Source organism: Raphanus sativus, chromosome 5 (assembly GCF_000801105.2).
Source record: "Raphanus sativus cultivar WK10039 chromosome 5, ASM80110v3, whole genome shotgun sequence".
Taxonomy (NCBI): domain Eukaryota; kingdom Viridiplantae; phylum Streptophyta; class Magnoliopsida; order Brassicales; family Brassicaceae; genus Raphanus; species Raphanus sativus.
In genome coordinates, this window is record NC_079515.1 from 9230942 (window position 1) to 9250109 (window position 19168).

The 19168-nt window shown below is 34.8% G+C and overlaps 3 protein-coding genes and 1 long non-coding RNA gene across 4 annotated transcripts; 3 read left to right on the plus strand and 1 right to left on the minus strand.

Annotated features, from left to right (window-relative positions):
• The first annotated feature begins 337 nt into the window (after positions 1 to 337).
• On the plus strand, positions 338 to 1579 carry LOC108858151 (uncharacterized). Its single transcript, XM_018632119.2, has one exon. The coding sequence runs from the start codon at positions 338 to 340 to the stop codon at positions 1577 to 1579; it is 1242 nt and encodes a 413-aa protein (XP_018487621.2).
• A 2489-nt stretch (positions 1580 to 4068) lies between these two features.
• Positions 4069 to 12865, plus strand: LOC108862042 (zinc finger BED domain-containing protein RICESLEEPER 2-like). The gene is made up of 5 exons (XM_056986759.1): positions 4069 to 4351; positions 10127 to 11843; positions 11932 to 12262; positions 12333 to 12480; positions 12656 to 12865. The coding sequence occupies exons 2-4, from the start codon at positions 10128 to 10130 to the stop codon at positions 12428 to 12430; spliced, it is 2145 nt and encodes a 714-aa protein (XP_056842739.1). The 5' UTR covers positions 4069 to 4351; position 10127; the 3' UTR covers positions 12431 to 12480; positions 12656 to 12865.
• LOC130495264 (uncharacterized) lies at positions 5969 to 7340 on the minus strand. The gene is made up of 3 exons (XR_008934531.1): positions 7226 to 7340; positions 6758 to 6866; positions 5969 to 6638 (listed from the first exon to the last, which is right to left on the minus strand). It is a non-coding gene; the product is annotated as an uncharacterized LOC130495264 (long non-coding RNA).
• Positions 12866 to 13464: 599 nt separating the features above from the next.
• Positions 13465 to 14913, plus strand: LOC108837398 (uncharacterized). Its single transcript, XM_018610450.2, has one exon. The coding sequence runs from the start codon at positions 13550 to 13552 to the stop codon at positions 14750 to 14752; it is 1203 nt and encodes a 400-aa protein (XP_018465952.2). The 5' UTR covers positions 13465 to 13549; the 3' UTR covers positions 14753 to 14913.
• Positions 14914 to 19168: the final 4255 nt, after the last annotated feature.

The window sequence follows — 19168 nt, forward strand, 5'->3', positions numbered from 1 at the left end:
ACTATTTTAAATAGTGTAGATACTTTTCAATATTTAAATAATTTTGGTAAGATAGTAGATATAATGCGATCTGAACTGAATTCCAACAAAAAAATAAATAAAACCTATGAGCATGATATTGAAAATCAAAATATTTTAAAATTTGAAATCCAAATAGAACCCCGCTCAGGGCTAGAGGAGAATCTAAACCGAAAATATCCTCCAGTCACACTAAACCCGAATCAATTTGCGATTTGGTTTAATCTCATCGTATAAATATAGGATTCGCTTTTCTCCAAGCGAATATACAGAAACAAACAAAAGTTGCAAGAAACCCTGACGCTTACGACGGATGGATATGGCGGCGGCGAATACACAAGACGGTGTTTCCGATGACCTAAACTACGAAACCTGGGCTCCCACCGCGAAATCAACACTCGTGGAGAAAGGTCTCTGGGACGTCGTCGAAAACGGACTCCCACCGAATCCGACGAAGAATCTAGAGTTAGCGGCGACGATCAAAGTCGCGGATCTCGCACAGTGGAGAAACCGCGTGATGAGAGACATCAAAGCGCTGAAGATAATGCAATCCTCTCTCCCGGATTCGTCCTTCAGGAAGACTATCGCGGCTGCTTCGGCCAAGGAGCTTTGGGATTCGCTCGAGAGAGGTAACGAAGAAGCGAAACTCCGTAGGCTAGAGAACCAATTCGAGGAGCTTAGCATGTGCGAAAAGGAATCGATCAAATCATACTTCGCTAGGGTTACGAGAATCGTCGAGCAGTTGCGTGTTTTGAAAAACGAGAAATCTGATTACGAGGTTGTGAAGAAGGTTTTAGCATCGCTCTCAGGGTCATACAAGGAAGCTGCTCCTTTGATTGGAGAGCTCATGGATCTGAAGGAGATGACTCTCGAGAGTCTCGCTGGGGTTTTCCGTACATTTGATTCGATATCAGATGAAGATGTTCATCGAATGTTAAAGCTCAACAGGCTTAAATTTTACTCTGGTACTGGCAAATGGTGTGACGTGTGCGACAAGGAAGATCATGACGTGGAAGAGTGTCATTCCACCATCCCTAAGGAAGGGGATTGGAGTATAAAACAAGGGATTTATGGAAGACGTTGCTTCAGACGGGCCGGGACAGAACATGGAGAAGAACTGTTTGTTGACTACATACTGTTAGCGAAGTTGGAGTTGGGTGCCTTCACATACGATGAGGATACGTGGATGATATATGGCCACGCCACGTGCAACATGACTCCGCATGAGAAGCTTTTCACCAGACTAGACAGAAGGCAGAAGGCTAAGGTTGGTTTGGTGGACGGAACGGTTATCATGGCGGAAGGAAGCGGAGATGTGAAGATTGTGATGAAGGACGGGAAGAAGAAGACGATCAGGGATGTGCTTTTTGTTCCACGTGGAATCAACAGAAACGTGTTGAGTGTTCCTATGATGACATCGAGAGGCTGTTCATTCGAATCTGGAGAGAGAGGTGAGTGCGTTGTTCGTGATAAGACTGGAGCGGTGTTTGGGGATACTACGTGGGATGAGAGAGGATTGTCTATTCGTATGCAGGTGGTTAAAGCTGATCTCTCCGCTTAGATTGTGTTCACTTTTGAATAAATTTGGTGCTAGTCTTTTATTCTAAATTTGTCAGGAACTATATTGTAGACATTATGCAATGCTTTTGTCAAGTTTGGACCTTTTATATAAGAAAAGGAGAGAAAATCTAGTTGCAAAATATGAAATTGATATAGTATATGATTTATAAACAAAATTTACTCAAATATTAGAAAGAGAGAGGGAGTGAGACATGAAAGATGGGTTGTTGAATCAGTAGCCACAGATCTTGGCTGTCGGCATTGTGACACAAACTTGAGCGTACTTCTTCTTAGCCGCCTCTGTCCCTCGTTTGGGCTCCTCCTCGTCTGCCATGGCTACCTTAGCCAAGGAACAAACCGCAGCAGCAGCAGCTGTGAACATGAGATCCCTCCTCAGTGTGGTGTTGTTCTGTGCGTCCTTGACTTTTAAGGAGGACCAGCTCTGAGTTTGAATGTGGTCGAAGGTAATCTCATCTCTTAGTAAGCTCTATGCTTTTCACTTTGGTACTGGACTTAACTCGTAAGGTGGACGTATGTGTTGTTGTTGTTTCTTTTGTTTTGGTGTTTTCATGTTTTCAGTTTGCTCGTTTAATTTCTAGTTTGCTACTGCGGTAGTATGAATCAGTCTGTTGTTTTTTAAACCTTGGAAGGCTTTTGTATTAATCTAGTTTCCAATCATTTCTCGTGGTGTGGTTAGTTCTAATCACAAGTTCAAACAATCAACAACTCTGGTGACTATCGTCAGAGAGAAACTTGCGTGCGTTATAAGGATTAACTAGATGATAACCCGCGCATAGCGCGGAGTGAGTTTTTTAAAATATGTTGTATCGAAATATTTACAATTAGAATGCATTTTGTTATCAAATTTTTTTTTACATTTGATTTGGGGTGGACATTCGGATACCATTTGGTTCAGTTTAGTTTGGTTCGGTTCAGTTATATTTTGATTTTTTGTTAGTTCGATCCGGTTCAGATCTGCGGGTTCGGTTTGGATTTGGACTCAGATAACTCATTTTATTTAAAAAAAAAATTCGTATATATTTTAAATTTCTCAAAATATAAAAATAAAAAAATTATTTATAACATATAAATGTGTATAATGCAAGCTAAAATACTTAAACTTAACATAAAATTTGGTTAGCTTCAATATTCGGATAAGAAATCAATAGATATTTGAAGTATTGATATTTTGAATATCATTTAACTATTTTAATCATGTATTTTTAACTATTTGTAAATATTTTCAAGTATTTTGGAAAACTTAATAACATTTTATATATTTTTAATATTCTTTTAGATATTAAATTCAAAAAAAAATTAATATATTTAAGTATATAAATCTGGTTTCGATATATTCGATATCCGAAATATTTCGTTTCGGATCATGTTCTGTTCTAAAAAATATCATCTTAATAACATCTTACAATTTTTGGTAATTTATAGACGTTTTAAAAAATTCAAAATATAACATATATGAAAAATCTATTTTTTAAAATATGTTTAAGTGATTTTTTTATAATATTAATTAAAATAAAATGTAGAGGATACAAATTTTTTTATCAAATATTTTTGATTTGTAATCATTAATTATCATATATACGTTAATCATATTAGGTAATTTCGTAGCTTTTATTTAAGGAAATAAACTTACGTAGTTTTTATTTAAAGAAAGAATTTAAGACTATTACTTAATATGATAATTAGTTTAATAAAAAGTATAATATATATTTATATGGACCAACATATTTTTCTAAGGATTTCTGAGAATCATCCTAGTGATGACCCGTGGCTACAAAACATGTTGTAATGTTCCAGGATTAATATATAGGGGATAATAACTTAATCGGATCAACCCACTGAAACTAAACCAGACTAAACCGTATTAGATTATTGAAAGCTCCGCTTTAACCAAACTCAAAGAGTGAATGGGCTTGGCATTAACCGAAATCTAAACGCAATTCGATCCCAAAAAAAAACTGAACTTGGTAGGAATTTTTTTTTAATCCGACTGAGAACTAATGTTTATGTACTTTTGATGTTGAGCATTTTGGAGATCCTACCGTAATCCAAATCCGAACTAAATTTAAAAATATTTATAGATTTCAACAGTTTTTATACCAGATTTTTTTCTTGTGAATTCAAATATTTTAGCTACTTTAAATAGTTTTTTCACTATTTTAGAAACTGTAGATACTTTTCAATATTTTAATAATTTTGGTAAGATACTATCTGAACTGAATTCCACCAAAAAAAAAATAGAAAAACCAAATAAAACCTATGGGCACGAATAAAAAATATTCGGGCCCGCGGGCTTGACGGGCTTTATTTAAACGGGCGGAACCCGTACCTGTTTATATATAAAAAATGTCATAACGGATTCATTACGGGCCGCCCTTTAAGAGTGTTTATTAAACGGGCTTTACCCGTGAATAAAAGGGTGTCCATTAGTTTTTTTTTTCAGAATATGTGAAACTACGTAGTTTTATCTTAGGTTTCCTTATCTCAAAACTAATCTAGTTTGCCGTCTCTCTCGTCTCTTCTCTCTGTGTCGATGAATCTCAAAACATGAATCCAAATTGAGAAACCTCTTTCGTGAAACCTCTTGAATCTGTGGTGGGTCTCTTCGTTTTCTTCATTAAGAGAAACCTCTTTCTCTCTTTCAGTCTCTGGCGCCTTCTCTCTCTTTCTCAGTCTCTCTCAGGCGCTCTCTCTCCGACAACCTCTCTCTCCGGCGACCTCTCTCTCTTCGGCGACCTCTCTCTCTCTCGCTCAGGTAAGACTCTCTGGGATTTAAATGTTGTAAGCTTTTCAATGAAACTCTGTATCCAGTACTCATTTAATAAATTGCATTGACATCTCTTGACTATGTTTGCCTAAGATTTGTGCTGTGAAGTGACCTTAAGGGTTCTTTTGTGTTTGTGTTGTACCTTCAAATCTTTCTAGTCTTTGGACAAACCAATTTTTTTTTACCATCAGATGAATTGTTTCATTAATGCATACTAGATTCGATCTCCGCGCTACGCGCGGATAAATGTTGAAATTGTTAAGTTTTAGATCATTATTTTTGAATTTTGTCTGGGATTGGAATATTCTATTTCACACAATTATTTGAAATTTGGTAGTTATTAAGTGCATGTAACAAAAAAAAAGAGTAAAAGGTTTGCATATAGTAACGTAAATAATGTAAGAAAAAATTAAATATTCTGAAAAATAAAGTCTGTGATGTGATCTATAGTAAAAAAATTATTATACGCCCGAGTTTATTTCATAAATTTTTAATTCATTTTAAAATATTATTTATATTTAAATATGTAATATATATATTGGAAACTCTGGAAAATATAAATTATTAAAAAGAAGTTTCACATCTTAGAATTTAAAACGTAAATAATAATAAAAGTGCATATTACATTATTTGAAATATTATTACAGTAAATTTAGTTAAAACTCCAATAATTTAAAATTTTGATTTCTTAACTATTTTGTTCAACTCTATCTGATTCGTATTGTATAATTAGTGAGTAAGAGTTAAGTTCTTCCCAACAAAATCAATCTCTCTAGAAATACACATGAAAAATAAAATTGTTGAATTTTCTTACAATTTCAAAAGTGTTAGATCTAATAATTTTATCATCTTGATAAAAGGTAAACAATTGATTTATTGAACATTTTCAGAAATTTCATAAATGTTGTTAGAGGTAACTGGTAAGTGCTCTGAGTATTTTTACTGTTCTTTTATTTTTACAAACATTTTGATTTATCAATTACTTTTTTAAGAAAATAATTTTAAACTACAGCCCAAAAGTTAAATTAGGAAATATATTGGTTTTGGAAATCATTTTTAAAATATATATACATATAGTATTTTCAAAATAATTAATATAAATTTACCTCAATCTAATCTAAAGTCACAAAAAAAACTTACAACATACATTCTAAATTAAAACAACTAAAGTCACATCCTCTACCAATCCGACATAGATGTTACTCTACTTAGAAGATTCCGGTAAAACGGAACCGAAATAGAAAAAATGATTTGAATTTGGTAATACCTAATAAACCGAATGAATGTTAATTTAAGAAATAATGGTATCTGAATATGGTTCAGCATAAAACCGATAAAACCTAATAAATCAAAGAAACCAATTAAATAAAATATGTTAGTATACTACTATACTTATATACGAAATTTATAATAAATTAATAATATATACATGCAAACACTGATTTTATCAATTCTTTTATTTGTTCTAAGTTTAAAAATTCTCATTTTCATTAAATTAAATAAAATATATTTTCATTGGTACATATTTATGCTAAAATATAGTTATTTAATACTATTATGATATTAATAGTTTTCTTATTTATATTTTTAATAGTAAAAATGAAAAAAATATAAAAACGAATAAACCAAAAATCGTTAGTATATAAACCAAACTAAACCGAATTAGATATGATATTAATATGGTAGCTTATTTTTATAAACCGAAATGCCAAAAACCAAAAAGAAAACGAACTGACATGTGGATTGAACACCGTTACTCTATCTAAATGAATGTAAGCCGTGTTTGTGAATTTTTATTTTGTTGTGGTCATTGATTTCGAAGATTTGCATTGTAGAAAGATGACGAACTTTGCTTTAGAAACCAATCACAATTAATAGGAAAAACATCAAAAGATTGACTAATCGCCAAAAGCTAAAGTGAGACAAACGTGGGTGGCCTAAATGGCCAACACCTTAATTACATAGCATAAAGTTAAAGAAATGATATTAACTAAATGAAAGGTTTGAATCTTTCACATAAACATTTGAAAATGGAGTAAGAAACTCTGAACTTTTACCACTGATTTGATTCATAACAAATCAGATAAAGTGAATACAAAATATTCAAAATTTAAGGTTTTTAGTTCTCCGGAATAACCCTTAAAAATGATGATGGAGGTGGTTCCGCTCTGAGCTGGGTATTTTTGACCTTTGAGAAACAACCCACTACTTGTAAGGGACTGATGTCTCCAGCCACACACCTTTGAAGGAAAATTAATTTTGAATGACGTCACACCTGAGTGTTTGCCAAATACAATTATAAATTACCTTAAACCCATTCACAATGACATGTATATGCTGTGTGGATATTATGTTGAAAAGGAAAAAAAAAGTTGTTGATAAGAAGAGATTGACCTTCATTCTAGATAGATGTTTCTTCACTTTGCTTCACAGCCTCTACATGGACAGTGAAGACACGCTAAGAACAACCACCTGTTTTTCCAATACAAACACACAACAAAGTCTACTTCACATTATCTACTTTTCCAGCATTTTAAACATATAATAATTTAAAATTTTAGGTTGTTGACCATCTTCTCTCAATCACAACTTGAGAAAAAAAAAACTCATCAGTTTCATTACTTCTAGCCCTTATCTCTTCCTCTGATAAAAACCCATCACCTCCTCTGTTGCCAGCATTTGACCAATCATTAAAAGGCTGAACCAAGTGTTGGTTTTACAAAAGTCTTATCTAATGTCTCAGTATCTAAGCCAAAGCCAAATGTTTTTCATCTTTCAATCTTTTTGTTCCAGTAAAATTAAATCTTTCAATCTTCTTATCTAATGTCTCAGTATCTAAGCCAAAGAGTAAATGTAACCTACCTCCCTGTACCTCGCAAGGTACAGCTTTAAGGGTTCCAAGTAATTCTCGAAATCTAATGTTGACATTGCCCACAACAAATCCCCACCATTCACAGTTTTCCATTTCTCTTTCTGGCATTTGTCACTGGCTCTGAATTAATCAGAAATTTAAAACTTGAAAATCAGATAAAAAAGTAAAGACTTTCTAAGCTACAAATTAACCTACTAATCTAAATTCAAAAGAAAAAAAAAATATGTGTTACAGAAGCAATTAAAGAGAAGAAACAACATGCTCCCTGGTAATGAAGCTGATGAACTCAGAGACGCATTCCTGGACTGGAACTTAGATTATTAACTATGTTTATAAAAAAAATTGTAACAGATCAAACACGACCACTGAGTAAAAATTCATGCTTTCACAATTTTGTTCTTTAGTTCACAAGCAGAAGAGACCAAACAGTCCAATGAAAGTGTAAACGATTAATACTTTACCTGTGACATCAAAGATTTAGTCGCATGTATGGTATTTGGCGTCTCTGTTTCTCCATCCTCTTGTTGCGGCCTAGATCCGCCATTGTTGATGGTATGCTTCCTACGTCAGCATCACGAGCCTGAGATCAAAGCAAACATGTGAAATAGAGTGGCGGCTGTTGAATATATGACAGAAGAGCCAACGATAAATCAAGGCACGTACTCTGTACTGACAAAAACAAAAGAAACAGTCTTTAGTATCAATCTCACCTTAACTGTCTCTCTCTCTTCAGTTTCTCTCTCCTTTGTCCTTCAGCAGCTTCAAGCGACAGAGAGTGAATGAAATTACAGTCGTTAGCCAACAGGGAAAAAGCGACATGTGTTTACAAAAGGTTTCCATGGCATGCTCTGCCTCTCCAAGCTCTCTGTCTCTTCTCTCTTCTCTCATCCTCTGATTCACTTCATATTCTGGCATACGCGGCGATGCTATGGCATCTATCTTCTCTTCATTTCCTTATCTGGAACGGTATTCACTCACACTCGAGGTTTAGAATGTCTATCTCCTGCTCTGCCTCTCCAAGCTCTTTGTCTCTTCTCTCATCCACCGATTCTCTTTAGATACATGATGAATTTGGTGGGGCACACAAATCTGGAGAAGTCTTCATCTCTCTTTATATAAAAAATGGACAAAAAAAGTTGTGCTAAGAGATAATTAACGTGGCCATCTGAGACAGAACTTTGAATTTAGATTGTAATACAGCCCTGCTGATTACTTAGCACTCTATCTAACACTAAATGAAAAGAGATATGAAAGGTAAATGAGTGAAGAAAATATGTTTAGGCAATGTCTGGCACATGATTGCATAAGTATTATATTATATAATAAGATAGTACGTGAAAACATACCTACTATATCAGCTTCCTTAGTGTCTCATATTCATCCAAAGAGTTATAGTTCGTCAGAAATAAATAGACAGCTAGACATAAGCACTTCTATTGTACATAGCACAATCAGAATTGAGAACAGCCTGTGACAAACACATAATCATCCTTGCACGACAAATGGAAAACTGAGTTGAAAAAATTAGAATTGCTATTCTCTGTTGACACAATGGGTTTTGAATGGAGTTTCTCTTATGGTTTTCCTTTATTCATGGGAAGCTCGTTCCTATTTCCGCAAAGGAGAACCATCATTAGAAGTCTTCCATCCCTCTCATTCAGTAGAGCATCGATCTTGTAACTGCTAAGAAAAAACAACTAAGGTGAAAATTCACAGCAACAAAAAAGATTAAAATCCAAAAAAGAAAAGCTTACTTGTACAATGTGTTTCAGAGACAAAGAAAGCTTTAGATGCCGAATGTGTAAATATCAATCAAAGAATCTGCCAGCTAAGTCATTTCCAATTGAGTGTCTTCAGAACTGAAGCCCTTGTTAGACACAGCGATTTGAGAATCAATAATTGATTTTTATTGTTTATTTTAAATGAAATGCAAGCCATATGAATTATGATACAAACACGAAGATGAACAGATATCACCGACAAACAATTTCCGTGACTTGTGAAAACAGTATAGGGTTATATGTTAATCAGTAAAAGATCATACCTGCTTGTTGCAGAGCAGCAGTTCCAAGCCAACCATGATGCCCCCTGTTTCTTGACTCCCAGAAGTGGATTAAACTGATGCGTAACTCCGTGTCGGAGAGGCCTGGTGTGATGGTGTTGAAAAATAGAGCCGCCGGAGACTTGGCTAGAGATTTTGTATTTCATTTGGAAGATTCATATGTTGAGATTCAGGGGACTTCCCATTTGATCTCATCGCCATGGATTGAGGTTATAGCAGTTCTAGGGTTTTGATTTGTACACAGAAAGAAGATCAATATATAAAGAAGGGAGAAAAGGGAGATGAAACGAAATCATAAAGAAGAAATTGATTGATCAAATTAAAGAGGAGTTTTGATTGTGTAGAAATAGATCGATCAAAACTCAGTCGGAGAAGACGAAAAGGTAGAGGAATAGATCCTCGTGACTTCCGTCGTCGCGTTGCCTTTTTTAGAATTCATAAGAAGCCCACACCTAAGCCTAAATATTGAAATCATCTGATGTGGCAAAACTAAACCCTCTGATTGGATGATTTAAATGTCTTACGTGGACACCTTCGCAAGGCTTGTTATTCTCCTTTTAATAGTGTTTGATTAGGCTATTTTCTTGACTTGAGACAAAAAACTAAAACCAGTGACAGACATCTTTGTATTGTTCTGTGTTTGCTTACCTTAAGTTTATGCATATTCAGATTCTTATTTCTCTGTACAACCTTTAGCTTCATGTATATGCTTGCTTGGTGTTGAACTTAATTGATTATCTTTGTATTGTTCTGTGTTTGATTATCTTTTTTTTTTGAATTGTGTGTGTTCAACCAGATTACTTATTTGTCATTTATTTTCACTTTTCAGGATGGATTTGGAGAGTCTCAACACAATTGCAATCCTTGATGCTCAAAGAGAGTACATGGACATGAATGAAGAAGATGCTTTGAATGAAGAAGATGCTTTGAATGAGGAAAATGAGGAAAATGCGATGAGAGAAGGAGAAACAGAAATGCAAGAACCAGAACAAGGTGACACACAAGCTGCTGGAACAACTCAAGCGACACAACCACAAGGTCGACAACCACGTAAGAGACGTTTAACTTCTAAAGTCTGGGAGGATTTTACATCTGTTGGGGTTGAAAGTGATGGCAAGGAAAGAGGTCAGTGTAACTATTGTGGTAAAAAGCTAGTGATCAATACTAGAACACATGGTACACATCACTTGAGTCGCCATTTAGACACTTGTCCAGAAAAGCCTAAAGCGGTAGATAGGCCTGCATATGATCATCAGATTGATAGAGAGATGACTAGCGAGATCATTATCTATCATGATTTGCCATTTAGATATGATGAGTATGAGAAGGTTAGAGCTAGGAATTTGTATCTCAATCCGGATTGTAAACCAATATGTAGACAAACTGCTGTCGCTGATGTCTTTAGAAGGTATGAAATAGAAAAGGAAAAGCTTAGGAATGTGTTTGCAAAGCATCAGGGTAGAGTTTGCTTTACTTCTGATTTGTGGGTAGCTCGTCCCACTACCATGGGTTATCTCTGTCTGACTGCCTCGTTCATCGATGATGACTGGAGGTTGAACAATAAGGTCTTAGCCTTCTGCGTTGTGAGGTGTCCACACACTTGTGGGGAACTTGCTAGCACGATCATTGAGTGTTTGAAGGATTGGGGTTTGGAGAAAAAAGTATTCTCTTTCACTTTAGATAATGCGACCAACAATGATAGTATGCTGAGAATACTTAAAGGGCAGCTTCAGATGATGAGTGGCAGTGGTTTGTTATGTGATGGGAAGTTCATGCACGTGCGATGTTGTGCTCACATCCTAAATCTGATAGTGAAAGATGGGTTAGAGTTAGCAAAGAACCTTTTACATGACATTAGGGAAAGTGTCAGGTACGTAAAGGCATCTCCACAAAGGATACAGTCCTTTGCTGCTTGTGTTGAGAGAGTTAGGCCTAGGATCACGGGTGGAGCAGGTCTATCACTTGACGTTTCAACTAGATGGAACTCTACATACGATATGCTAGTCCGGGCATTAAAGTTCAGAGCAGCTTTTGAAAGCATGGCCTCTTTTGACACCCACTATAAGACGTTGCCTTCAGCCGCTGACTGGGACCGAGGAGCTAAAATATGCGAGCTGTTGAAGCCTTTTAGTGTCATTACTACATATTTTTCAGGCTCTAAGTATCCTACATCAAATGTTTATTTCACTGAGGTGTGGAGGATAGAAAGATTGTTGAAGAAATATGCTCACTGTGATGATGATGGGATAAGAGGAATGATTCAGCCAATGCAAGCTAAATTCAGTAAGTACTGGGAGGATTATAATATGATTCTCGCTATGGGAGCTGTGTTAGATCCGAGAATGAAGATTGAGGTTATTGAAAAAGCTTATGAAGCTGTGGATCCTACTACTGCTGTCTTAAAGATCACAGCGCTTAAGGAAAACTTGGAGAATCTCTACAAAGACTATCAAGCTAGAAAGTGGGCAAGCTCATCAGGTTCTTCATCTTCACAAACTCCATATGAGATAGTGAATGAATCACCACTAGAAGAAGAATATGATAATGTAAGTAAATCTCAATCTTCACTTCAATCTTCCATACTATGGTTATATGATTTTTTTTGAGTTATTGATATGAAGCTTCATTGTATAGGATCTTTTTGAGTTAGAAAGAAGCATTGCAGCTGGTGTGGACAACCCAAAGTCACATTTAGATATTTATTTAGAGGAGCCAAGAGTAAACAGAAGAAATTATCCAAACTTGGATGTCTTAGGCTTTTGGAAAGAGAATCATCATCGACTGAGTGATTTAGCTGACATGGCGAGGGATTTGCTTACCATTCCTCTTACTACAGTCGCCTCTGAGTCGGCTTTTAGTATTGGTGGTAGAATTTTGACTCCATACCGAAACAGGCTTCTTCCTAAACATGTTCAAGCCTTGCTTTGTGCTCGCAATTGGCTTCGAGGATTTGCAGAATTTGAAGGTAAATTAATAAATTTTGCAAGAACAGTTTTATAGCTAAATGATTCTGGTACTTACATTTTAAACTATAGGTACCATTGAAGAGGATACTGATGGCACTGGCACTGGAAAAACAACAAGTAACTCAGGAGCAGAAAGTTCAAGGTCAGGAGAATCTAACATGTCATGAGAATGAGCATGAGCATGAGCGTGTCATAGACTGTGACACACAGTGAAGAGGTAATCTTGTTGTGTCTTGTCTGAATGAACCATTTGTATAAGTTTGGTTGATTTTGGATCATTGATATTCACTGTCTTATAAGTTTGGTTGCTTTTGCTTTTGGATCATTGATAAGTTTGGTTGCTTTTGCTTTTGGATCATTAATAAGTTTGGTTGCTTTTGGTTTCCTTGTAGATCAAGAGAGGTCGTTGGTTTGAGATTAAGAGAGGTCGTTGGTCGTTGGTTTGTCAACTAGGAAGAAGTTGGTTTATGTCTTGTTTCTATCCATCCTGAAAACGAACTATGGTTTGTTGAGTACAGACACAAGCTTTATGTACTTGTTTATGTATTGACTGGTTTATGTTTTATTTTTATCTAGGTCTGGTTGTTAAATTTCAGACACAAGCTTTATGTACTTTCAGATTCTCTATGGTTTGTTGTATTCCACTTTCTAAGTTTCAGATTTTATGTATTTACAGATTTTAAATATGTATTAGATAAACTGCAGATTTTAAATATGTATCAGATACACAATATCATATCTTAAGATAACTAAAACTGTATTTAAAAAAAGAAACACTAACAATAAAAGAAATAATTAAAGACAGCAAACTGTAATTAGAAGTTTACTGTATTTAGAAAAAAAATAAAATAAATGGGCTCACGGGTCTAAACGGGCATCACAATTGTAAACGGGTCACATTTAAACGGGCTTCGATGGGCAGGGCATTAAACGGGCGACAGTTGACGGGTTATAAACGGGCAGAGCTCTAAATGGGCATGGTCTAAACGGGCCTGGGCCGCCCGTATTAACATCCTAGGCACGATATTGAAAATCCAAAATTTTTAAAATTTGAAATCCAAATAGAACCCCGCTAAAGGGCTAGAGGAGAATCTAAACCGAAAATATCCTCCAGTCACACTAAACCGAATCGATATCCTACCTACACCTAAAGACGGTTTGCGATTTGGTTTAATGTCATCGTATAAATATTAAGGGACGCGTTTATTAGGATTCGCTTTTCTCCAAGAGAATATAGAGAAGAAACAAAAAAAAAGTTTCAAGAAACTCTGACGGTTACGACGGCTATGGCGGCGGCGAATACACAAGACGGTGTTTCCGATGACCTAAACTACGAAACGTGGGCTCCCACCGTGAAAACTACACTCGTGGAGAAAGGTCTCTGGGACGTCGTCGAAAACGGACTCCCACCGGATCCGACGAAGAATCCAGAGTTAGCGGCGACGATCAAAGTCGCGGATCTCGCACAGTGGAGAAACCGCGTGATGAGAGACATCAAAGCGCTGAAGATAATGCAATCCTCTCTCCCGGATTCGTCCTTCAGGAAGACTATAACGGCTGCTTCGGCCAAGGAGCTTTGGGATTCGCTGGAGAGAGGTAACGAAGAAGCGAAACTCCGTAGGCTAGAGAACCAATTCGAGGAGCTTAGCATGTGCGAAACGGAATCGATCAAATCCTACTTCGCTAGGGTTTCGAGAATCGTCGAGCAGTTGCGTGTTTTGCACAAGGAGAAATCTGATTACGAGGTCGTGAAGAAGGTTTTAGCATCGCTCTCAACGTCATACAAGGAAGCTGCTCCTGTGATTGAAGAGCTCATGGATGTGAAGAATATGAATCTCGACAGCCTTGCTGAGTTTTTCCGTAGGTTTGATGCGATGCCGGATGAATATGTTTATCGGATGATGAAGCAAGAAGCTGAGTCTGGTGGTGGTAAATGGTGTGACGTGTGCAAGAAGGAAGGTCATAACAGAGAAGAATGTTATTCCATACCTAAGGAAGGGGACTGGACTATCCAACCGGATTTCGGGACAGAGCCGGAAGATGGAGTAGCAGCTGACTACGTGATGCTGGCGAAGTCGGAGTTGGGTGCCTTCACGTACGACGAGGATACGTGGATGATATACGGCCACGCCACGTGCAACATGACTCCGCATGAGAAGCTTTTCACCAGACTAGACAGAAGGCAGAAGGCTAAGGTTGGTTTGGTGGACGGAACGGTTATCATGGCGGAAGGAAGCGGAGATGTGAAGATTGCGATGAAGGACGGGAAAAAGAAGACGATCAGGGATGTGCTTTTTGTTCCACGTGGAATCAACAGAAACGTGTTGAGTGTTCCTCTGATGACATCGAGAGGCTGTTCGTTCGATTCTGGAGAGAGAGGTGAGTGCGTTGTTCGTGATAAGACTGGAGCTGTGTTTGGGGATACTACGTGGGATGAGAGAGGATTGTCTATTCGTATGCAGGTGGTTAAGGCCGATCTCTCCGCTTAGATTGTGTTCACTTTTGAATAAATTTGGTACTAGCCTTTTATTCTAAATTTGTCAGAAACTATATTGTAGACACTAGTCACTATGCAATGCTTTTGTCATGTTTGGTTTATCTTCGAAATGGAGAGAATCTAGCTAGTAGCAAACAACATACTTGGTTCAGACATTGATTTCTTTACACATTTTAACAATATAGTATAATCTTGCAATGAACATCTACTAAACCATAGTAATTTGATTTAAATATAAGATCGAGAATTTATTATATTCCCAATCATCACCCATTATTAGAATAAATTAACTTATTTCATGTAAAAGTTTAAGTTCTAAACATAATAAAACACTCATTTGATTAAAGTTCTAAACACAATATAACTTCCACTAGATTGATGTATTTTCTAACATGAATTAACAAAGAAAACATGTGTATCTTATGCAAAGATCACCTTAATTAAATTAATACTAATTTAATTTAATTTCATATTATATTTTTATCAAAATAAATCTAGATTTTTATCTATTGAACAACACGAATCTATGAGAAAAAAATATTTCTCAAGTTTTCAACATATTTAACTTATTTTATGATCATAACATACTATTCTACTATATTAAATTATGCAATTTCTATTTATAACCAGAGAGATATGAACAGAACAAATAAAGATTTTCAGACGACTCTGAATGTAACAAAGTATCAAGTTTAGAGGTATCAAAATAAATTCTAGTTCATGAGCTGCCTTAGTTCATCTTGATTTTTTATGAGCATGATCTCTGTTTAAACTCATTTAATAAATAAGGTTAATGATCGATTTTAAATTAGATCATGAGTTATATGAACGATTTTCAATGAACATTAGCTAACTTATGAGTTTGGTCGTTATTATATTTAATATATATGTATACAAAATATTGATATGAATCCTCATATAATATTGATTTAGAATTAAAATGTAAAACAACATACTCTTAAGACTCTCATTTGAATAGATGAAGACTTGGAAGATAAATCATCTCAAGAATTTTATGTGGAACAGATGAAGACTTTTGATTACATATTTAACTTTGATTTAATGTATTATTAGGTTTTGTTTTTTTGATATTTAATCTTATTTTTGGATTTTAATATTTAAATTCTAACTATTATTATAAAAATCATTTAAATATATATATATATATATATATATATATTTATATAATTATCTTATAATTTTTATATTTGATCACCAAATAGCTCATTTAACTCATGATCTATAGATGATCTGAGTTCAAGTTTATATATTGAAGCTCATATAATAAATGAGCTAAGTTGAGTTAACTCATAAAAATATGAGTTCACTATGAGCTTAGTTGAGTTGAGCGAGTTAGTCCATTTAGACACCCCTTCACGTTACTATTCATCTACTTCATATCAGTTTTCTGCAATTCAGCCAAAACTTGCGACCCTTATATCTCTTAGATACACTATCATATTTTACGTGAAATATTTCAATAGAGAGATAATGTTAAGATACACACAGAGATAAGACTCATGTCATTTCGATCTATGTTCAGAGATATGAACAAAACAATATATCCAGTTTACTAACTATTTCTTTCAACTCATGAAATATATGCTGGTTCTAAATGTAATATTTTCAGAAGCAGTCATGACATTATGATGAACATATGTGCAAGGTTTCAATTTATTTCATTATATGTTCCAGGATTCACCATCCGAGATTCACCATTTTTAATTATTTTAAGCATTAACCATTTTTCTTAGTTCTTCATTAATGAACTCGAGTAACACAATATTACTTTTCATCCATGATTATTAAGAATGTTAATATACCAGAACCGAATCCAAATGATTTGATACCAGTGATAGAGATCTATATATATGCAGAAACATATTAGACCAAAAATATACCTTAGTCCGGTTTAGCGATAAATACTATTTGATACAATCTGAAATTAGATGCAAGAGTTTGGGATGAAATCACATATGTAAATCAACCACTTATCACCGTTCAGATTCTTTTCTAGTATCACCATTCAAATGATTTTCTATTTGATTCCTTGAATCTTTCTCTTTCTAATACGTTTTTACTTTTTCTCTCTCTAAATTTATTCTTGTTATAAATAGATAACTTAATTGATTCTCTTCTCTTTGCAATGTCTCATATATATATAGACATACAAACAAGACACTCTGTGACGAGTCATATATGTCAAAGGAAGAGATATTTGTGTTCCACAAAGAAGAAACACATATGTTCAATGACGAGTTGCATATGTTCGTTTATATATTTTTTCCTATAACTACCGGTTAGTATGTTTATATAGGAGGGTAAAGAGAGGTAGTACACTGCAACAAGTTGGTCAAGAAGAGGACTAAGTAGCTGAGAGAATCAACTCTAGTTACCATTAATCAGCATAAACCATTCGTTTTGATGATGCAACTCTCTTTCGAGTTCACATAGTAATTGTCAATTTCATTAACTACATGTTGCAGTGACGCTTGTACTCTCCACCGATTTCTTATTCTATCTTGGTTAGTTTTTTTTTTATTCTTTCAAGTTTTAATCTGAATTCTAGGGTTTCATGAGTTTTAACGTTTGTATGTTTAGATCCGACGTCTATGGTCTCACTGTAAGCATTTGTTACGTCTTGGTTTCAGTGTAACTATATAATGTTTTGTTTGATTGCATTTGAAATTATCTGCAATTTTGTAATTCTTTTTGTACATCTTTGACATGCGAGATCATACATCTCTTTCTTTGGGACAGTTTTCTTTGCTTGAGTTGCACCTTTGTGTTCTCCATCAGTTGTTGAGCTAACACACCAACATATTGATCTTCCTTTTCCTTTTGTTTATTTACTTACTGATTTTTATAGAAGATTCATTCTAATCATTTGACATTAATTTCCGGCTGTTACGGTGATAGAGAAACGAAATTATGGTATAAGGGTTCTTCTTAATGGTACTGGTACCATGTTAACGTGCTCAAGGGTGATTATCAATAGCTACGAATCAATATAAACAAGCAAAAAGGGTAAATTTCCAGATTTCTAATTTATTTTAATCTAATTTTTCTTATTTTCATATCAGCTTTGGTGATATAGTCTTTTTCTCCTCATAATAGGTTCAAGTTACTTTGAGCAGTGGAGTTCGAGTAATGGGAAAGATTGTGTCTCATGAAGAATATATAGATTTAGCAGTTGTCAGTTTGGGAGTTCAAATCAATTGATTATTGGTCAATGGGTTGTTTGCATTGGGAGAAATGGACATTATTCGAACTCCATCACCAAAGAAATTGTAAGGTAAACAAAATTCAATATTGTTTACAATTTGACTATTTATTATTGAAATTCTACTAACCTTTTTTCTTTGTTTTCTATTTCAGTGTGAATCACACAATAATATATTTGACAAACTATAGAGTTTATATACAAACAGATTGTCCCGTTTTTGAGGTAATTAATATACATTTGTATTTTGTTTGTGTGTTTCTATTTTGATTTCATGAGACCCAAAGTTGTTCATTGTGTTTTTTTTTTAATTTAGGTTTATTGAGAATCCGAAAAAAAATTTCAACTATTTATAAATAATTCATGTACAACGGACGCACAACAAATAGGCGGATAATTTGGCATATAATGTTCGAAAACGACTGTTATTCGTCATCCATATGGCCACATAATTACAATCTTTTTTTGAACATTTTCTTGCATAAATTAAAATAGAGTAGTAAAAGAAGATACAAGCCCATCTATAGAAGGGAAACCTTAATTAAACAAATAAAACCCCATTAAAAACCAGCCCAGAAGAAATAATCATAAAACCCATGAGAAGCCCAATTGAAAAAGAAAGAAACTGAAAGGATTCCACTTCGTTTGTAACGAAACGAGGCGCCCTAGTTGCGATCTAACCAGATGAAAGAGAAAGAGAGAACCATAGTTGCAGCAACCGGCTCGCTCTAACGTCATTCTCGGGCCTAAGAGAGGAGATCCTGTTTTTGATCAAGTATCAGTTGCTGACAGAAAAATAATTACAATCTTGGTTTGCAAAGTATTAGTTGATTTGTTTATGTTGCTGACAGAAAAATAATAACCGTCAGGTTTATTGTGGTTCTCCACTCTCTAATTTAAATGGGAAATTAGTTGGTCTTATGACTGATGAATACACCAGTATTCATGGAATTAGATTTGCGGTCCCTGTTGATGTCTTTCTTGGTATTATGGAGAAAAAGTATTCATTCGATTGAGAAAATGTTATCAAAAGAAGCACAAAGAGTTAGAAATATTTTGAGGAACTAACATTTTCATAACTAATCCATGAATGATCTAAAGGGATAGCATAAATATTTTGGCAGGAATTGACATATCTTATAATCTTCTTCTGCGTTAATACATTTTAAAAAGAACTGACATTTT